Below are 22,856 nucleotides of genomic sequence, written 5' to 3'. Positions count from 1 at the left end.
CAGGAGTGATTTTGGCTCTATCAGAGCCAAAATCACTCCCACTGACATCACTAGTGATGTCAGTGGGGCCGGCTTCAGACGGTAGGCGTTCCCTTGGGAACGCCTCCGTCTAGCAGGCACGCCCCCGGCACGCCCACCAAAGGGGACGTGCTGTCAGTCAACATCGACAGCACGCCCCCTTTGATGAGACACAACGAGCGAAGGAAAGTCCTTCGCTCGTCGCGTCTCGCGCATGCGCACGACGGAGCTCCCTCCGTCGTGCGCATGCGCAGTGCAGACCATCGACCCACTTGCGAGCGGACAGCCGCTCGTGAGTGGGTCTGAATGAGGGCCTAAGTAAGCAAGTATGTATTAATGTGTAACTTTGGGTCAGTACCAGCAGTTGTTTTTTAAAAAAGTATTGTCACTTTAAATCTACAGGCTTATTTGGCAAGATTGTGCTGGTTCACAGAAATCGCTCCCTATTACATATATCCCCATCTGTTTTTCTTTCTGCAAGTGAGTGACAGTTACTTCTGTTCTGACCACAGTTGTTGCCAATTTAATAATTTAAGCCAAGCAATGAACATAGCAATTTGCCTCTTAGATCACAGTATGCATCCGCTGCATACTTTTCATTTACTTGCCACGCATTTTTCTGTTCCATAATTGTGCCACCTAGTGACAGAACCATCTCAATATTGTGCTTTGGGAAACTGCCTTGACATAAATAAAGCAATGTGTTTCCTTGAGGAGTCAATGTGTATTGCATGAAGGATGATGTGCCATGTAAAATGAATGTGTGTCCTGTTGCATGAAGAACGTTTGTGTTAGCTTTATACATCTGTACTTTAGCAAATTAATTATATAAGTATAGGTTGTGCCCAGCGTAAAGCTAAGTAGTAATGATTTTATATGTGTGTGTTTGCATATATTGGACCCAGAAACTCAGTCTGCTCCCTTGCAGTGGCTAATTTATGCACGCCCATGCAACAGTGCTCAAACGGACAGGCTCGCCTGCGTTTCTCCGACCTCTCCACTCGTCACCACCCTCAAACGCTGATTTCCAATCCCTCGATCTGCGATGGCTGTGTGTCTGCGTAAGTGATCGGAGTGAGATCGCAATGTTAACTCACGCACACGCACTGTGGTGCATGCGCAGTACACACCATCGGCCGATCTGCATACGCTGTTGCAGTTGCGATCCATGATGAATCAGACCCTAGGTCTGTGTGACTCTGCATGGCTGTATATCTGTATGGCTTTGTGCATGTCTGTGTCTGCGTGACTGTGTGTGTGACCGTGCTGTGTGACTTCAGCCGATAGGGTCCTCCATTTCTTAAGTGCCTGGTGCCCCTCAAACCTTTAATCTGTGAGAGACTGTAGAATTATGTTATGGATGTGACATCACTGACACAGGTGGCAGGGGTCAGAGGTCATGCCAACTGTCATTTCATGCCAAAGTTATGACATAATTCCTATCAGCAGTCAATTGTATCATATAGATGTGATCACAAATCAGTTTACACTAACATCATGTTCATTAATTGTTTTAATCTAAAGTAATACATTTGTTTTCCTTGCATGCGGCAACTATTAATATATTCCGTGATTTTTGAGTAAACTTGCTCCAAACAATCTCACTGTAAACCCTTTTTTCCAAGTTGGCAGGTTTGGGAAAGTGGGGTCTAGTATAAACAGTTGTAATTTGCCTTGCCTATGTACACATGCAAATTGACATAAACTGTTTTAGACGGTATGCAGTTGTGATGCAGACGGTCTAAATCCCAACCGTCGGCATCCCGACTGTTTAATCCTGATGCCTGTCGGTTTACCTACGCCGGGAGCCTGACGCTCGGCATCTCGATCGAAGGTAAGCCGGGCACAGAGAGCCGCTGGGGGGGGGGGGGCTTAGGGTTAGACAGGCCCCAGGAGGGTTAGGGTTAGGCACCCCCGAGAGGAGGTTAGGGATAGGCACCCCCCCGGGAGACTTAGGTTTAGCCAGCGGGGAAGGGGGGGTTAGGTTTAGGCACTTAGAGGGGGGTTAGGGTTAGGCACTTGGGGGGGAGGGGGTTAGGTTAGTTTGTACTCACCTTAGCTGCTGTCGGGATCTTCACCTCTGCCGGGCATCCGCTGTCGGGATTTGAAATATGCGGCCAGAGGTAAACAGCTACAGACATCTTCATAAAGATTTCTACATCAAATTCAAACCCAATGAGAGACAGTTTTTAGCCCACCAAAACAACATTTGGAGCATACATCTATCTCATCTGCATGAACATTTTTATTACATCTGTTATATTTGGGAAAGTTGCATTACACTGACCATATAATATTGCAAATTATGAAAGTATTCCAAAGTAACAGTATCACAAAAAGACTTTTATGTAATTAAATCTATTTAGCTGCCCTAACAGGAGCCTTCCTTCTAAAAGTAAGAAAGGATGTCAGTATTTTTTAGTAAATCTTGTATCATTTTAGTCACTTCCTTAAACAGTACCGTAGTAGGAGGTTTGCTTCCTTTCTCTGCTAGCTTGTGGTGTTTTTCAAACCAACGCTTTGCAATGCAATATTACAATCTGTTTCCTGAGGTAGCCATTTTGAAAGCTACCCGGTGCAGGTTTGTGTTCATATAAACAGCTTCTCAGAGAGGTATGTCTGCATCTTAGTTGCACAGAATGTGTCGCTTTTTTTTAACATTACCTATGTGACACACGGGACTTTGCATAAGGCTCCTACTCTCTCTCTCTCTCTCTCTCTCTCTCTCTCTCTCTCTTTCCTATATATAGTTATATACATATATATATATATATATATATATATATATATATATATATATATTACCATGTCTGATCCGTGTGTGTGTCTTGTTCACTTACAATATACTACACTTGCAGAGGTATATTTTATCAGTTATGGATCATATTTCATAGTGCTAATCTCTTTACATATAGGCATTCAGTAAAAGATATATTTGTATTACTTTGTATACATTTTGTGTGGTGACATGCACTGTCTATTTCATTCACTTCCTCTTGTCAGTACTAATTTCAGCATCAATTCTAATTTCCCATTTTAGAGTATTTGCCTCAGGGAATAGTATCCCTATATTTAGAAACTAATCAAATGCCCACATTTTTCTCTTAGAATTTGTTTTTAAACTCTGTATTATATATTTAGTGAAGAGGAGCATTTAAAAGTAAACTGAATAAATAAATACATACATATCAAGGTTATTATTTTTTAATGATCAGTATAAGCTGAAGGTTTGACTTATGTCTGCACAGAACATAAACACCACACTTGCCTTATACAAATTCACCTGCAAAAATGCCCAATATATGGTAACATGCTGGCATTCATGGGAAAATAGAATATAAGTTTAAACCCTAATAATACTTTTGGATAGTCTTGCAGTGGTGACTGACAGTAAGAAAGCAGCTCCAGAGTAAAAGGAAGGATTGTTGCCTGAGGACATCAGTGGCTCAGGGGGAGAGCTGTGTTAGGGATAAGGATCAGGGGGAGAGCTGTGTTAGGGATAAGGATCAGGGGGAGAGCTGTGTTAGGGATAAGGATCAGGGGGAGAGCTGTGTTAGGGATAAGGATCAGGGGGAGAGCTGTGTTAGGGATAAGGATCAGGGGGAGAGCTGTGTTAGGGATAAGGATCAGGGGGAGAGCTGTGTTAGGGATAAGGATCAGGGGGAGAGCTGTGTTAGGGATAAGGATCAGGGGGGGAGCTGCGTCAGGGGGGGTGCTGCATCAGGGGAAGAGCTGCATCAGGGGGAGAGCTGTGTGAGGTATACAGATTAGGGGGAGTGCTGCATCAGGGGGAGAGCTGTGTGAGGGATATGGTTCAGGGGGAGTGCTGCGTCGTGGGGAGTGCTGCGTCGGGGAGACCTGTTTGAGGAATACGCTTCAGTGGGGGTGTTGTGCCAGTGGCAGTGCTGTGTCAGTGGGAGTGCTGCATCAGAGGGAAAGCTGTGTGAGGGATATGGTTCAGGGGGAGAGCTGCTTCATGGGGAGTGCTGCATCACAGGGAGACCTGTGTTGGTGAGAGCTGCATCAGGGGGAGAGCTGTGTGAGGGATATGGTTCAGGAGGAGAGCTGTGTGGCATAAAGTGTTATAAGGGGCATTACTGTGTGTATGCTCCTTTACTGTGATAGCTGGTCCTGTATAAGCTGGAATTATGACACACAATACACTTTGTAGGATGCACATTGACAGGGCTTCCATCAGAAATTCTGGGGCCCGGTACTGACGAAATAGGCAGGGCCCCGTCCCATGGTTAGGGCAGAGGTGGGTGGAGCTGTGGGTAATGTGGGTGGACATACTTCGGGGTGGGGCATCAATTAGTGGGTAAACCTGTTTAAAAATTTGCAAAGTTTGGGCTGTGGGGGTGGTTGTTATTATAACATGTCAATATATCATAATATATATGAAACTATGCAAATATACAGAAATATAGGCGAGGAAACTGCTTTAAATTCACACACACAGAAAAGCAGAATCTATACTAAAAATATAGGGAAAGCAATGTTGATGCTCTCTCTCTATACTGTATATAAATAAATAAAAGAAAAGCCGGAACTACATAAAATACATTGAAATAGCCAGACCCACATTGAAAGCCAGAGGGGGGAGTTCTTGAATATAGTGGAATACCTATAAACTGTTATATGGAGTACAGGAGATATAATTTGATAAAGTACCTGGGAAGTACAAAGGATGGATCGGTAGGTATTTTACAGAGTACATGGAGATACCGGGTGGCTTTACAAGTGCCCTATATGGTATAGGAATACATAATGTGGTTCAAAATGGGTCCTATATAATACAGGACAGTGCAGCTCTATACTATAAGGTTGATCCTAGTTCCTCTACAGCTAAAGGACTCAGACGTGACATAGAGTGAGGGTGGAAGTGCGGTTCCATGCCCTGACAGTGCTGTTAATTTGTCTCCACTGTTGTATTTGGCTACCTCTTGTAGAAATTTGTACCCTCGCCAGGCTTCGCTCATCATGCTTCGGGCATCAGGGGGGGACTGCTGGTACTTCAGTAACTAACCCCGCTCTATGTCCATGTGGATAGTAACTGATGACGTTAGGGTTCTGTAGCTGAAGGGGCTCTAACCACAACCCATACAGGGATACATATGAAGATATAGGGGCCCTATACAGTGAGTTCTCATGGACATTTCTTTCACCTACTTGCCAGCTCAATGCTCTTCATCCATTGCCTCCTCTGATTGCTGTCCGCCTCCGCACCATTGTCTCTTTCTGCTCAGCTCTTTGGAGAATTGCTGCTCAGTAACAGCGGCATTCACAGGAGCTGGAAACTACATCATGCCCACAGAAGGTTCAAGTGGTAGAGGAGACTAGAAATTGGACCTGTCATGTGAGGCCGAGCACAAGGGGTCAGAACAGCGCCTCCAACCAGGGCTCAACATAGGCTCCTCTGACCTCTTGTGCTCAGCCATTAACCTTTCAAGCGATGGAGTGGACTCAGTTTAAGGTAAACATGCGTTCTGTAAGAAGATAAGCTGACAAGTCCACACAGCTTCGCTTCTGACATGCAATGTCCTGACCGAGCACCTTGGGACACAAACAGGTGCCAGACCCTGAGGAGCTCCCCTCCACTGTACCAGAGCACCAGCACCAGCAGAGGGACAACCGCAGGTATCAGGGGCCGGTGAACAGCAGCAAGGGTCACGTTTGCTGAATCGGAGGGGCGGTCAACAGAGCAGCCATAGGTCCGGCTGCGCTGGAGGTTGAGTCGGGAGTGGTGGGCTGCAGAAGCTCCGGGGTTGAGCCGCGCCAGCAGGTGGGTCTGGCAGAGACTCCGGAGTGACACTCTCACTTCCGGGAGGAAGGCTGGTCATCTGATACACTGCCCCCCAGCCAAGCCCACCGATGCTCTTTCTCCCCTGGTTGCCGGAAACCTCTGCCACCCAGACCCCTTCTCTCTCTGGGCCCGAAATTGAAGTACTAGCAGTCCCCCCCTGATGGCGTCCCTGCATATTAAAGCTGGATAACTGCTAATTATGCCCTCTGCATGAATTTACCACACTCACTCTAAAATGAAGCATTTGGAAACCCCCTCTAGAAGTTCTGCATTTGCCACTGTAGCTGATATATGCCTGAGGGACGTAATGAATGAATAGAGATAAATGAGTAAATGATATATAAACGGATGAGATGATACCAGGATGATCCTTTCAATAAGCCATTTGGAACAGCACTGTCATCATTTTCATTCGTATGTGATCAATAGATGCCAAGTTCAGGCATTCATTTGTTGCTTGACTTATGTATACCATTGTAGTATATTTATGTGCAGATGTAATTCCATGATCACAGTTATTATCAGCTGATGGGCTGAATAATTTGAAATCACAAATTACTTTTTATCTCTGCAGCCTCCATTTTATGACGCAGTAGATCCAGTAGATATTGAGAGCTTTCTGATGACACATCTCAATAACCACAATCATGAACTTTTTCAAGAGCTTGGCGATTTCCCTGAGGATGATCTGGATCTTGTATACAAACCCAAAGACTGTAGGACACTGCAGCCGTCACTGCCTGAAGAAGGGTATGTATTTTTCGAATGTTACAGAAAAAACATTTTACAATCTCTCTGAAAAAACGTCATATTCTAGAACAGGGATGGGTAACTTAAACTTCAAGGACCACATACTGTATGTGGCGCTCCAACCAAAAGGGTTGCACATTACCCTTAATCTCAGATGTTAAACCAATACATTTGGGCAATGCAAATAAACCACTTTGTACAAAATGTTCCACATGTCTTCAGATCCCACTCTATTCAGACGTTCCTACACCATGGGGTCTAATCATCAAACTAATACTGTTGTTAAAACATGTGTAAATGGATGTTTCTGCATGGTTAAAGTGGAATTGAGTTTCAGTTATTTAGCAGTGCTGTAAAGCAGGAGATATTGGAGATACATCTTACTTTGCAAAAACCGGTTCTTGCAGGATCTGCCTATAGTTTTTTGTGGAGACAACATTAAGGGGTTATTTAGCAAGCTCCAAAAAGCGTAACTTTTCGGATCTTGCCTCTATTAACTAACTCTTTTTGAAGATGGTGTTAACCGACTGTTCCCTGTGGGAATCATTTTACTTTTTATTAATTTCTGGGATGAGCTCATATTAAAACACATGTCCCAGCGACTGGCCCATAAAAATAGCCTCATTCAATATCACTGTAATTTATAGTTATGAGGAATATACATTTTTGGGGCTACACCTCATTTCTTAATAAATAGAGCTCCATATAATACATACACCCACACATGCACTATCCACCCCCCTCACTTGGGGGTATATTTACTAAAGTGTGGGTATTCAGAAGTGGAGATGTTGCCCATAGCAATCAGATTCTATGTATTATCTTTTAGATAAATGATAAGTAGAATCTGTTTGGTTGCTATGGGCAACATCTCCACTTCTAAACAGCCACACTTTAGTAAATATACCCCTTGGATTACTAGTGACCATCCACCAGTAATTAGCAAATAACACCCTGCCCAAAAAGTGTGCTAAACTTGTCAATCGGAATTTAGGAGGAGGATCTCAGGGCCCTACCTGCAATGGACTCACTTCTACGCCTCTATTTTCCATTCAATTGTTTTACATCCTCAACTCTATGAGCTGCCACTAGAATTACATTTCTAACAGCACTTTAATGTAGAAACTTGTAAAGTAGGTGATACTGCTTTTATACCGAAATTCCGGGTCTGACCCGGAGGTTGGAAGAGGGTTCCAATCCGGATCAGACCCAGAATTTCCCCGGCGCCGACCCAGGATATTCCCGAGTCGGTGCCGTTCACACCGGAGCCGGGTCTGCAGAGACCCAGCTTTTCCGGCATTGAAGTGGACGCTTGACATCATCTCCAAGCGCCACTGAAGATGGCCAATCGGCAGGCATGCGGCACGATCCAGGTCAACGTGACCCGGATCGCGCCGTTTACACTGCAGGGTTTCACGGTTTATTCCCGCATTAAACCCTGCAAGTTACCTGGGTTGGATTGCTGGGTCACTCGACCCGGCAATCCAACCCTTTCCCCTTTTACGCCAACCAGCTACCCAGGTTAACCCTGCAATAACCTGGGTTTTAGCTCTGGTGTAAAAGGGGTATAAAACAACTTCCGATGTAGCATACATTTCTGAATGTGTGTGGCTTAAAACATTTTCACAGTCTTTTCTAAAAATTGAGTGTGGTTCGCATTCCACTACAACATGCTAAAATATATGTTGCAAGTCTAATTCCTTATAAGATGTTGTATGACCCCCCCCCCCAAAAAAAGCATATATTAAAGGTTATATACACACTGCAAAATCAGCAAAGTTTCAGAATATTTAGTTTTGTGTGTTTTATCTGCTAATTGCAAACTCAGGTACCTGCTTTCCTATGTAGAGATGTCCATAGTTGACCACAGGTGACTTAATTAGTACCTCAGTCTATTTGATTTAACCACCTGTGCTCAACCATGGATATCTCTAAAACCTGATCTGTTGGGGTGCCTTGAGGACCGCGGTTGGGACCCTCTACTATATGGGATGTGAAAAATACTGTGATACCATTTGTGTTTTTGCCGGCCAAGTTGTAGTCTCAGGGGGGTGGGCAAAACATTAGCGAGTGAGTGAACCCCTGTAATAGAGCCAAACAGCTGCATGTTGAATTTCACAGCAGCTCTTCTTGGCCCTTCTGGGACCCCAACTATTGTGGCACTCTGTCCCAGTTTTTATTATTTGTGCATACTTGAACTTGTGTAACTACTGTACAAGCAGCTGCATGCTCCTGGGTGTCACATACAACTGTGAAACATATAGCTGCACGATTGCTAAATTGGAAAACAAGGGCCACACGTAGTTAACAAATATTTAATTGAAATAAAGTCAGCTCACCCTCTTTACCCACTTTATTAAACCCTCAAATCCTCCTCTATAAAATAGTCTAGCAGGACTTGTATTACACAGATCCATATTCAATTTGGAGCGAAATGTCAGAATGACGTAATTTTCGCCTATTTCAAGTATCCCCGTATTCAATTTCCAAGACTTTTCACATTGAAATAGGTGGCGAAAAAAAGTGCAGAATTGAGTTTTAGGGGTGCAGGCTTAAAAAAAATAGCCTTCACCGCTGAGAATACCCCCAGAAAATGAACTGTGTCAAAAAAAGTTTTTTAAAAAATAGGGACACACCCGAAAAAAAAATTAATTTAATTTTGGGGTAAAAAATAAATAAATTGGGGAACACGTTTTTAAATAACGAAATTAATTCAGGGGGGGTTCCCAAATATGCAGCAGGTGTTTAAAAGAATGCGGCTGGTAGCGGCAGGTGCATTTTTGCAGAATTTTTAAAAATAACTTTAGGGACTTAAAAATATGCCTACCCCCATTTTCATGTACCCCAAATTTGATAGGACTAGTTATTTAAAAAAAAAAAATCTAAGTGCTATTCTTCACCCCTTCTTCATAGCCGCAAATACTACAAACCCTGACTTCCTTCAGCAGGCAAAAATGGGGGTACCCATAGTGATCCCCCATGTCTGAACATCTTTAGGGGGGGTCCCAGGCACATTTCCCGAAAATTCCCGTTTTTTTTCGTAGATCCAAATTCGCTGGGTCCCTTTTCGCTCATTTTAAATTGAATACGGGGATAAAGGGGGCACGCGCCCGATACTTTATCCCCAGAAAAGCTCCGATGTGGGGTGAAAAGTCCAGCACGGTCTTTTCTACATCAGGGTCCATAGGGTATCCACAGGATACCTTGGGGTATAGGCGATGGCGGCAGACATTCAGGCACCACAGAGTTAAAAACTTCTCCATCCTCTCAGGATGCACTGGGGTCCCTCTCCTATACCCCGCCCCCGAGCCTCAGGCACTCAGTTTTCGTCGGTGCCTGGCCGAAGTCGGATGCACCGTACAGAGTGGGGGTCTGCAGACCCCTGAAGTTCTTCAATGCAGCTGTGGCTGCACATCTAACGAGCAGACAACATGGACAGTCTGTACTGACGTCCATGTCGTCACTCCTACACCCCGCTGGTACCAGAACGCCGGTACTGATCCGGGGATGCTGGTGGGTGACTGGGGTCACAGCTAGCGGTGGCCCCGGTTGCCCGGACTGTGGTCAGATTTACGGGGGTTCAGGTAAGTGGCAAGGTCCCGCGGTGGGTCCCAGCCGAATAGCACAGTCCTTAGTCCCCAGGCAGGGTGCTCCCTGGGGACTGGCTGCAGTGTGGAACCAGGCTACTGATCCCTGCGCTTTCCGCTACCCCCTGGGACTGAGGACTGGACAGAAACAGTAAATGTCCAGCGTCCCAGGGGTTAAATGCATGCCAGGGGAGCGCGCTTTCCCTGCTAAGCAGCCTGCGCCTCCCCCGCTGCACACCGCCTCTCCACAAGGTGGTTAGGCATCTGCATGCGCTCCGCCCCCGGACCAGCCCTCCCTCTGCTCCTCGGTGGCCATTTTAATACATGTGCAAACACTGCTGGAAGCTGTTAACGCGGGCATCGTGGTCTGGGTCCCCCTGCATACCTCTCCTCCGGTGCAAGGTCAGTGTATGCAGCGCTGTTTCCTACCAGGCTGAGGTCTGGTTAGTTGATGAAGCGCAGATACTGCAGGGTTTTCAATATTCTGCATTGTATGTGACTTTGGGCTAGCGCTGCTGTCTGTTACTTTCACTTTCACATACTGTCAGCTATTTTCCCTATACCTGTTTTTCTTCTCTGCTAACAAGCCCTTGCAGTGCGGTGTTGCAAGGGGGATTTATACCTCACTATACAACTTGTTGTGAAGTGCGGTGGTCACATACAGCTCCGGGTCACACACTCAGTATGTCTGACAGTGAGCATGATTTCCCCATTCCGCCTCAGTGTACTGTATGCAAGGTACCATTGGCAGAGGGTGATGGTAACTCTGATGGTTTATGTAAGGTGTGCCTGCGGTGGCACGGCCGATTTCTGTCACTACACCTGTGCAGGAGCTACCATGGGCTTGTTTTGCTGTGGCACTTACTATCCTGGTGGGCCAGTTAACGACAACCCCTGCGTGTCCCCAGATGGGGGTCTCACAGCAGTCTATGGTATCGTCCCCTATGCAGGGGTTTCCTAAACAGTTAATCGTACCTCAGAGTTTCCCATTGTCGCCCCCTCAGGTCATCCATGAACCTGCGTGGGCTACTTCACTGTCTACCTCAGTACAACAGCTGTCAGAGGTGTTACAGGGCTAGTCTGTGCGGGCGCAGAACCGTCTGCTGCAACCTCATCAAGATCAGGATGCTGTGACGACAGATGATGGCTCATACGTGCGGTGCGCACGGCCTTGGTTATTGAGCATGGCGCTCCTCCTGTAGCTAAATCAAAATATGCCTTTTTCGAAGATATTAAAAGTGATACTACAGTGTTTCCCCTATCTGATCAGCTAGTGGATCATTTAGAGGAGGCGTGGAAAACGCCGGGTAAGCGTTACCAGCCCCCTAGACGGTTTGCGGTGGCATACCCTTTTGCAGATAATTATTTTGCAAAATGTAATAGCCCGCCACAAGTGGATTTACACGTCTAGTAAAGAGTGCTACGTTGCCTATGCCCTCTATGTCCTCCTTAAAGGATCCAACGGATCGCAGGGTAGAAATATTCCCTTGCAGGAGGCGTGTCCAGGCCGGCTTTGGCCGTGTGCTGGGTGGCAAGAGCTATGGAGCACTGGGCTGATACCTTGGAGGCATCCCTGGACCCAGACTCGTCCCCTGAACAGGTGGAGTTGGTGGGTAATTTAAGGGACTCAGCTACCTACATTAATGAGGCAGCTTTAGATATGGGCCTCATGGCGTCCAAGATCTCCTCGGCAGCAGGGGCGGCTCATCATATCCTGTGGCTGCGTTCTTGGAAGGCGGATGCTGATTCCAAAAAGGGCCTATAGAACGCAGAACAGACCCAGGGTATAGTCCTTTCCTAGGAGGACTGCCGCCAAGAAACCTGCAAAGCCCAGGACGCAGGCCTGGAGTACCAGACGTCCCACTCAAAAGTCCGATGACAAACCTTCGGCCTGGGGGACCTCAAAGTGGGAGGCAGACTTCTGAAATTCGCCCAAAAAGCTGGTGTCTGACCACTTCAAACACATTGGTCGGAGAAGTGGTCTCTCAGGGGTACGCCCTCTCCTTCCGCAGGAGGCCTCCCCGCCGGTTTTTCACCACGGGCCTTCCGTCCAATCAGGACAAGGCCCAGGAACTCAAGAAGGTAATGTACTCAATGCTCCAGAATGGAGTTATAGTGCCAGTTCCTTTGTCTCAGAAGGAATTGGGGTATTACTCCAATCTTTATCTGGTGCAGAAACCCAATGGGTCCTACCGGCCAATCCTCAACCTCAAATCCCTCAACAAATTTCTGAGGGTTCCTCAGTTCAGGATGGAGACCCTGCGTTCCATTATTTTAGCAGTGGAACCTGGGGATTTCATGGTGTTGCTGGATATTCAAGATGCTTACCTGCATATCCCTATTGTCCCAGCACACCAGTGCTTCCTCAGATTTGTAGTGGTCAAGGACCGCTTCCAGTTTCAGGCTCTGCCCTTCGGTTTGGCTACAGCACCTCGGGTGTTCACAAAAGTTATGGCCGTTATGGCAGCTCACCTGCGGTTGCAGGGAGTCCGCCTGTTACCTTATCTGGACGATCTCCTGTTACTGGTGGAGTCCTCAGAGAAACTTCAGCGCCATCTGCAACTAACAGTCTCTGTATTGCAGTCTCGCGGCTGGCTGATAAATTGGAAGAAGTCTTCCCTGGTACCATCTCAGAGGATGCTCCATCTAGGAGCTCTGTTGGATTCCCAACATCAGAGGATCTTGGTGATGGGAGAAAAGATCTCTGCGTTACAGGCAAAGGTCCGTCTTTGCCTGCAGAGTCGCCGGGTGTCTATTCACTCGGCAATGAGGGTACTGGGACCCATGGTATTCATGTTCGACATGGTGGAGGTTGCCCAATTTTACTCGAGACTTCTGCAGAAGCTGATCCTCTCCAGATGGAATGGGTCGTCCCAAAGGATAAAGACACAGACTATGGTGCTTTCCCCGTAGGTGCGATTATCTCTGGCCTGGTGGCTACAGAGGGTTCACCTGAACAAGGGGCACCCCTTTTGGATCGCAGACTGGGTCCTTCTGACGACGAATGCCAGTCTCCGGGGCTGGGCTGCGGTGATGGGTCCACACTTCTTTCAGGGAAGGTGGACATCGGTAGAAGCTGCTCTTCCAATAAACATATTGGAACTGCGGGCAGTATTCAAGGCTCTCCAGCAAGCAAGACAGGTCTTGCAGGGAAAACCTTTGCAGGTACAGTCGGACAACGCCACCACGGTGGCATACATAAACCGCCAAGGAAGGACTCGCAGTCAGGCGGCTCTGACAGAGGTGTCCCGCATTCTAGTATGGGCGGAAAAGCATCTCACTGCAATACCAGCAGTGTTCATACCAGGAGTTCTCCACTGGGAAGCAGACTTTCTCAGCAGTCAAGACGTGCATCCAGGAGATTGGTCTCTTCAACAGGAAGTGTGTCAGCTACTGGTGAACAAGTGAGGCCTTCCAGAGATAGATCCATGGCCTCACGACACGACAGCAAACTGCCGATGTTCGGGTCAAGAACAAGAGACGCAAAGGCTTGTCTAATGGCTGCTCTGGCGGTCAAGTGGACCTTCCAGTATGCGTACCTCTTCCCTCCGTTCTCCCTTCTTCCTCGAGTGATACGCAAATTCATGCAAGAAGGCGGCATGCTACTGCTGATTGATCCAGCGTGGCCCAGGCGGCACTGGTACACGGATCTTCAGGGTCTCTCAGTGGACACTCCGCTGTTGTTGCCTCAACGTCAGGACCTGCTGTCTCAGGGTCCTTGCCGTCATCCGGACCTGAGTCGGCTGTCTTTGACGGCAGGGCTATTGAGACTGCCCTCTTGAGGTCCAGAAGTTTCTCCAGCTCTGTGGTCAACACCATGCTGAGAGCTTGGAAGCCTTCATCTGCCAACATCTACCATAGAGTGTGGCGGGCTTTCTTCCAGTGGTGTCGCACTAGAGGTTATGCTCCTCAGGTGTTCAGATTGCCCAGGGTTCTGGCCTTCCTACAGGCGGGTTTAGACCAGGGTCTTTGCCTAGCTTCCCTGAAGGTACAGGTGTCTGCACTTTCAGTGTGGTTTCATCGTAGGATTGTTATGCTTCCTGATGTCCGCACCTTTATGCAAGGGGTGCTTCTTATTCAGCCTTCCTTTGTTCCCCCTGTGGCACCATGGGATCTGGCTGTGGTCTTGAAGACTCTTCAAGGACCGCCATTTGAACCACTGGGCTCAGTGGATTTGAAATGGCTACCCATTCAGTCTGTATTCCTTCTGCCTATTGCTTCAGCCAGAAGGGTTTCAGAATTGGGAGCTCTCTCATGCAGACCTCCATTTCTAATTTTTCATAGACACAGGGCTGTGCTGCGCACTCGTCCTGGGTTTCTTCCGAAGGTGGTATCTAGTTTCCATATCAACGAGGAAATTATTGTACCATAGTTTACTTCACTGGACCTTTCGGTTGGTGAGGCCACCTTGGCTGTGGTGCGGGCTTTGAAAATCTATGTGGACCGCACTTCTGTCTATAGGAAGTCAGACTCTTTGTTTGTCCTTTATGGCTTCCATTAAAGAGGTTGGCCTGCCACTAAACAAACATTGGCAGGATGGATTCGACTGGCTATCTCTGAAGCTTTTGCTCACGAGGGCCTTCCTGTTCCATCTTCTGTTAAGGCTCATTCCACTAGGTCTGTGGGTCCTTCGTGGGCAGCTCGATGTGGCGCCTCAGCTGTTCAGCTTTGCAAGGCGGCCACGTGGTCATCTGTCCATACTTTCGTACGGTATTATGCTTTTGATACCTACGCCTCTCAGGATGCTTCCTTCGGGCGACGGATTCTCCTCTCAGCACAGGAGCGTCCCCACCCTTGAAGGATACTGCTTTGGGACATCCCCAAGATATCCTGTGGTTACTGGATACCCTATGGACCCTGACGTAGAAAATATGAGATATGGTAAGAACTTACATTTGTTATCTCTATTTCTACGAAGTCCATAGGGTTCCACATGACTCCCGCCCTGTCGCACCTGTACTGCAGATGGGCTGTGGTTCTGGTCACCGTTTTTTCCGTCTCCCTCTGGTGAGAATGTGATTCTTGTGTGTTCCAGACATTCTTCTCTCTCTCTTTATCCTCTTCCGGCCTATGGCTTGTGACGAAACTGAGTGCCTGAGGCTAGGGGGCGGGGTATAGGAGAGGGACCCCAGTGCATCCTGGGAGGATGGAGAAGTTTTTAACTCTGTGGTGCCTGGATGTCTGCCGCCATGGCCTATACCCCAAGGTATCCTGTGGAACCCTATGGACTTCGTAGAAATAGAGATAACAAAGGTAAGTTCTTACCATATCTCATATTTTCGCTCCCTAATTGAATATGGCCCACAGTGTTGTCTAATTGGAGCATATGAGTATGTAATATAGGTGTGTTATTTATTATTTGCAATAGAGGAATATTCTTATTGGACTGTTTCAGTAAAGAAGATTTGGGAGTTTAATTAAGTGATTATAAAGGGTTTTGTCTACTTAATGAGCCTTTTACAGTATCACAAAATGATAATGTAACCATGTGGCACAATTCAGTTACAATCTGTCAATAGAAATGGGAGCAATGGAGTAGTAAATAGTATTTTATTGTATATAACATTTATAAACTGCTTATAGATACAAAAGAAGAGCCATGCAACATGGGACTATACAGGATTAAAAAAAAAACATATACACTTGTGCATGCTTGTAGCAGGTATAACTCTTGAATGCTGATAAATACACACAGATTCCCAAAATGTCTACATCTCATATTGATAAATCAGATTTATTATGCAAAATTGTTTATTATACTATTAGTTCTTGTTGTGTAGTTTAGACAGCAAGTCATGACAATGTCCAGAAACACATTTGTACCTTCAGTACATGTTTTATTATTTTTTTTATGTATATTTGTCAAGATTTGATAGGGATCTGTGCAACTCCCTCTGTCCATACAAGTATGTTTGTCCCTTTTGTACAGAAAAATGTTCAGTTGCACAATGACATTCCTGGTTGCAAGCATCTTAATCAAGATGGAACTTGTTAGTGCTTTGTGCAGAGACAGCAGATGCTTTGTAAAAGAATGTGCAGTCCACTGCCTGCTTAATGCAGTAATAACATGGAAAATAAAGTGATACAAACACAGATTAGCAGATATTAAATGGTGGTTCTGGTTCTCCCCTTACTCATCTAATGTCATATTGATGCTTTCATGTTTTATCTTGCCAGGGCTGAGCTGGATGTACATGTCAGAGATTGTATTGAGACATATTTACGAGCTTGGTTGATTGTCAACAGAAAGTAAGTATATATAGCTGTGAGATTACAAAACCTTTGTATGGCATCATCTGGATTACTGAGTCAGTACAAGTCTTCTGGTCCTTTTCTAGATACATGTCATAGGTCAGGGCCGCAACTAGGGGGGGCTGGAGGTGCACGTGCACCGGGTGAGCCGCTATACCTGGTGCCAGTGACCTCCAGCCCGGCGCTGCAGAGAGGCTCCAAGCCGGACGTCCGCTGGTAATATTTATTACCAGCGGGCGCCCGGCTCCTTCTCTACAGCGACGCGGTGTAGCCGGAGCCGGAGGCTGGAGTTCTCTCCCGAACTCCAGCTTCCGGCTCTCCCCACGGGCACTATGGGGGAGACGTCATGACATCTCCCCCATAGTTCCAAGGACCAGCCGGCGGACCGGACGCGACGCTGGATGCAGGAGCGGGGTTCAAGGTAAGTATTTTTTTTTTTTAATAAGCTGCACTACAGGGGCATTATTATGGGGGCAGGGGCATTACCACAGGGGCATTACTATGGGGGCATAGGCAATAAGGGGCATTACTAATGGGGCATGAGCACTACAGGGGCATTACTATTGGGGCATGGGCACTACAGGGGCATTACCACAGGGGCATTACTGTGGGGGCATGAGCACTACATGGGCATTACTGTAAGGGCACTACAGGGATATTACTATGGGGGCATGGGCAATACAGGGGCATTACTATGAGAGCATGGGCACTACAGGGGCATTACTATGAAAGCATGGGCACTACAGGGGCATTAATATGGGAGCATGGGCACTACAGGGGCATTACTGTATGGTGGGCACTACAGGGGCATTACTATGGGGGTATTAACATATGGGCATTACTATGGGGGCATTACAATATGGGCACTACTGCAGGGGGAATTACATAGGGGGCGCCAAATTACTGTCTTGCCCCTGGTGACAAAAATCCTAGTTTCGGCCCTGCATAGGTACAAGGGGACAAGATGCTGAGTAAGGGCGACACTGAGATTGTCGCTGACTCTTTAACTTGTTTAGCTTCTCTCCATGTTTAAGGATATACCAGACACACATTTTATGTGTATTCATGCCCTACAATTTCATCCATAGGTAGCACACACAGTTACCTATAACAGATAGTATATAGAAATACCTGCCTTTCTTCAAAGTAGTTTTGTCATTTTAATTTATTTGTGTTATAGGGGCATATACAATTAGACGTGAAAAGTCCTGTAATTTTCGCATGCCGGACTTTTCGGTGACATTGCTGGTTTTCCATGCGAAAAAGTATTGCGCTCGTCCCCGCTTATCCCCGTATTCAATTAGAAATCGGCGAATTCGGACCTGGCGAAAAGTGCTGTCAGATTTGGGGAAATCAGCCTGACACCCCCCCAAAAGATGCACTGACATTGGGGATCACTAGAGATACCCCCGAATAGCCCTGCTGAAGGTATTTGGGGTACTTAAATGCTCTCAATAGCTGCTAATTAGCATCTTTGCAGAAGTGGTGAAGAATAGCATTTAGCAGTTTTTTTGCAGAAAATAAATAGTCCCAGCAAACTTGGGGTACACGAAAATGGGTGCTAGCATATTTTAAAGTTGCTAAAGTGAAATTTTAAAAAACTTAAAAAATCCACCTTCCACAACCACCTGCAAACTTAAAAACACATGGGGCAAACTTGGGGACCCCCCTGTAGTCTATTTTGCTAGTTTTTAATTTTGTCCCCCAACTTTGGACTTTTTCGCCCCAAAATGAAAGTATTTTTGTGGGGTGATCTAAAGTATTTTTTTAAAATTTTTTGACTCAGTTCACCTTTGGGGGACTGTCCAAAGGGTGCAGGGGGTGTTTCCAAAGTTTGCACCAGAAAACCCCAATTCTGCACTTTTTCGCCGGTTTCATTGCATTGAGTTTCCGCACCGGCAAAAAGTCTCCAGCATTGAATACGAAGGAAACTTTTCACATGGCGAAATTACATCACTCGCGATACTTTATCGCCGAAAACGGCTTTTCGCACCTATCTGAATACGGCCCAAAGTCTTGATTTTGATCATTTCCAGGTCTGTGCAGTAGTTTCCAATTCAATATTTGTCTGCTTTACATTTCTCATACTTTCTCATTTTAAGATGTATAATTTTTGTTCTATAATATGCTAATTTTGCTACAGAAGATAAAAGTAGTGAGATAGACGACACAAGCATCTGCCATTAATAAATTAAAAACTTGTGGCCCCTTACCCCCTTAAAAGTTTTGATGGGATCAACTAGTTTGTGGTGTTCTTGAGCAAATCAGCACTTGTACAGACTAAAAGTTTAAAATACTAGGAGGGAATTCAATTAGCTGCTGTACTTTACTGCCGGCAAATTAATTCCCCAAGCTAATTCAATTAGCCCCGAAGACTCAGGACTTATCGGGGGCGTGGCCTAACCGTGGGAGACGTGGCCATGTCCCTGTAAATAAAAGAGGAAAAAAACGGCCGCGCTGAGGAGAGGGGCTCTATAAGCCCCTCAGCCAGGGGCAGATCCAGGGGGGTCGCAACCCCACCCCCAGAGGAGAGGAGACTGCTGCTCATCGACAGCAGTCTCCCTCGTCCCACTGCAGCCCAGCACACAGCAGCTGGGCTGCTGACAGGAAGCCGGCACCATCTGGGATTTTTTTTCACCTGCTTGGAGGCAGGTGAAGCAAAAATCCCGATAAGTGCCGTTTTTTCGCGGCTGCAATCACGAAAACACATGGATCCCGGGAACTTATCCCGGATCCTCTTTTTTTTCACCCAAAACAGGGGAACGTTTTGTGCGGTAAAAATGGGGGTTAATTGAATTGCCCGAAAAAATAAAAACCTGTGGTAAAGTCCCATTTTTCTCTCATGAAAAATGATCGTGGGCAATTGAATTCCCCCCTAAAGCTGGGTACACATTAGACAATATTTTTTTCAACGATTTGCCTGATTCCGACAGACTGAAACGACAAATCGTTCAAATCGTCAAGTGTATACGTACTATGCATGCTCCCGTGGCGCCGTCTATTGCATCTTCAGGTCGCCCCTACATGCAGCTCAATCTGACAACATCATTAATGATTTTGCGCAAATCGTGCAGTGTGTACGCACTACCGGACAACCAGGCGATATGTAAACGTTATATAGTTTACGACCAAATGACTCATAATATATCGTTTGGAAGATTGCACAGTGTCTATGCACTATATCATTTGTCCGGGAGTTCAAGGGAAATCTGGACGACCATTGCATTGTTTGCTCATCGTCTGGTGTGTACCCACCTTAAGGGCGAGTTATACTAAGCCTTAGAGAGAGATGAAGTGTTGATAGATAAAATACCAACGAATCAGCTTCTAACTGTTGTTCAAACTGTTCAAGTGTATGGGTATTTGAAGTATCTGGCATATTTAATGAAAAATGTGTCAGTCAGTGGCGTCACAAGAGGGGTGCGGGCCGAACCAGGGTGTCGGGTGACACCAAGGTGCAGACGCCCCCTCAGTGACAGGAGCCAAGTGCTGCACTGTAGTATTAAGTGCAGCACTCGGCTCCTGACACTGGGCCTGATTCAGACCCGGTTGCAAGCGCTGAGTGCTTGCAACCGGGTCCATGGTGGCCCAGAGCGCATGCGCACGACGGAGCCGGCTCCGTCGTGCACATGCGCGAGACCCGGCAATGCGTCGCTCCGGGTCTCGCATCAAACGGGGTGTGCTGTCGATGTTGAGTGTCGGGGGGGTGGCTGCCCAAACAGCGGTGTTCCCATGTGAATGCCTACCGTTTGGGGCCAGCCCCACTGATGTCAGTGGAGAGATTCCGGCTCTGTTAGAGCCGAAATCTCTCTGAGGCTTGCGGCAACGAGACCCTACCGCAAGGGTCTCATCGCAAGCCCGATGGTCGCGATGGTCTTGAACATCGCGACCATCTTCCTGGCCGCTCGCTATAGCTGTGGGTGGTCACCCACAGCTATGCGAGCGGCCAGGAGGCCGTTCTAAAAAAAAAAAAGACCGGCCCTCATTCAGAGCGACCGCTGTGTCAGAGCGACCGGCTCTGAATCAGGGCCACTGTGAGGGAACCGGCACACAACGCAGACAGTTCGCACCTCCTTTACTCCCCCCCCCCCAATTGAAACATGGAACGACGGGATTGGGGCCACGAGGCAACGCACGCGGGTTGGTCACGCATCGGGTGACACCGTGGGGAGGGACGCCACTGGTGTTAGTGTATGGAGTCATCCGAATGATCATTTAGTTGGTCAGTCAGTTAATCTGATCTGATGTGATGACAACGTTTATAGTCTAGGCCAAGAGCCAGCTTAACAAGCAAAGAAAACAATGAAAATGAATTGTGAAGCCGGCCCTACAATGTAATATATTTTTTAATATTGCCACCTGGAGGCCATCTCTGCTGTTATATCCAACAATTCTGTGCATAGCTTTAACTACCATAAAAGAAGCACCTACATATATGGTGTAATAACTCACTAAAACATGCTAAATGTACAGTAACGTCAAAATCGGCACCCAGTTTGGGAATTACTGGTGTAACATAATTTAAGTGGCTAAAGCTCACTGGTTGCTGCACATTCTTACCGCTGTTAGTTCAAAACCTTCACAATTTAGTTAATAGGCAACTACAGTTTGCAATATAAAACATAAGTTTTATATCAATGATAGTTCAAATGATCATGGTTGAAAAGATTTTCATTTCCTGGCAAAAACGCATTCTTATCTCTTGTGGTGACACCCTATATATGCAGTAAGAGCAACTGTAGTGTGCAGTCCGTCAGCATTTTGAAATTAAATCTTTTCTAGTGATAAATATTTAAAACCTAGGATTCCCCCTACAATAGTTGCCAACTATGGGCCTGATTCAGACCCACTCGCGAGCGGCTGTCCGCTCGCAAGTGGGTCGATGGTCTGCACTGAGCATGCGCACGACGGAGGGAGCTCCGTCGTGCGCATGCGCCAGACACGACGAGCGAAGGACTTTCCTTCGCTCGTTGTGTCCGATCAAAGGGGGCGTGCTGTCAATGTTGATTGACAGCACGCCCCCTTTGGTGGGCATGCCGGGGGCGTGCCTCCCTGACGGGGGTGTTCCCACAAGAACGCCTCCCGTCAGAAGCCGGCCCACTGACATCACTAGTGATGTCAGTGGGAGTGATTTTGGCTCTGATAGAGCCAAAATCACTCCGGAGCTTGCGGTTGAAAACCTCAACCGCAGGCTCCGGCTCGCAATTTCGATGGTCGCGATGGTCACGACCATCGCGGCCATCAAAATGCACGCTCGTATAGCCTGTGGGTGGTGACCCACAGCTATACGAGCGTCCAGGAGGACGCTCCATGAAAATGGAGCCCGGCCCTCATTCAGAGCGTGCGCTCTGCTCAGAGCGTACGGCTCTGAATGAGGGCCTATGTTTTTACAGTATTTAGGAATATTTAATATATGGGAATATGACTGTAAAACAAAGTAATGAGATGTAAGTAATCATAAATTCAATTTAATATATATAAACAAGTAATGAAATAAAGTATGGTTACAATAGGAAGAAATTAATATCTCACAGAAACTTCATGCATAACCGTTCAAACAGAAGAGGAAAGTCTAAAATAGAACACAGGAACTAGATAAAGATCATGACAGCAGGTGCAGAAGGGATAGCGTGCCAGGTATAATACAGAGGTAACTAAGTATCTTGATGAAACCTTCACAAACTCTAGTTCTTTCTTGCTTACCAGCAATGCAAAGCCTTGCACCAACAGCCAGTACCTGGTACAGTCTTGTAAGTACTGCAGTGGTCATGCCAGTCAAGCTAGGATAGAGAAGAGTCCAGGGGTGTAACTAGATATTTGAAAGCCCCATAGCAAACGGTTGTAAGAGCACCTATGTACCACCCAATCGTGAAAAATGTATATAACATATGTAACTTTGACAAGGAGAATGGGCCCCTCACAGCTCTGGGCCCCGTAGCAACTGCACCCCTTGCACCTATGGTAGCTAACGCCCATGGACAATACTGCTATATTTTTATTATAGTTGTGTTAGTGCAAGAACTCTTACAACCAGCATGTGTCGCAATCTACTAATTCAGTCTGCGAACTAACCTGATGCCCCAATTTCTGTTGCTAATATGGGCACTTCACGTCCAACAAAAGCCCTTTCAGTTTTGCAGCTTTTTTGGCACTAGTTAATTTACAACAAAAAATAACATATACAGCAGAATATGATACATCCCTGAAGCTAATAAAGACCAACTCATTCCTTTTCAATTCCTTGCTCCATTTATCTGTCAGTAAACTATATTATATTGCTCTGTGGGAGTTATAAGAGCACTCTGAAGGGGACCTGTGAGACAATAAGGCTAATTTCTGAACCACAAATAAATTCACACTTGCACTATGGGCCTGATTCAGAGACGGACGCTAATGCGATCGCAGCTGCGATTTTACACGGAATGCAGCTGCGAAAATATGTTAAT

General features: G+C 46.5%; 1 protein-coding gene across 1 annotated transcript in view; it reads left to right on the top strand.

Annotated features, from left to right (window-relative positions):
- DOCK8 (dedicator of cytokinesis 8) overlaps window positions 1–22,856 on the top strand; it is a 185,015-nt gene that overhangs the window by 34,824 nt on the left and 127,335 nt on the right. The window contains exons 3-4 of the mRNA XM_088476605.1: window positions 6,396–6,571; window positions 16,336–16,407. Of these exons, the coding sequence (XP_088332731.1) occupies window positions 6,396–6,571; window positions 16,336–16,407 (248 nt within the window). The remainder of the gene's footprint in view (window positions 1–6,395; window positions 6,572–16,335; window positions 16,408–22,856) is intronic.

The sequence above is a fragment of the Taudactylus pleione genome, unplaced genomic scaffold (assembly GCF_031769625.1).
Source record: "Taudactylus pleione unplaced genomic scaffold, aTauple2 ptg000190l, whole genome shotgun sequence".
Classification (NCBI taxonomy): domain Eukaryota; kingdom Metazoa; phylum Chordata; class Amphibia; order Anura; family Myobatrachidae; genus Taudactylus; species Taudactylus pleione.
Note: the sequence above shows the minus strand (reverse complement) of the source record. Positions and strands in the feature narration are given on the sequence as shown.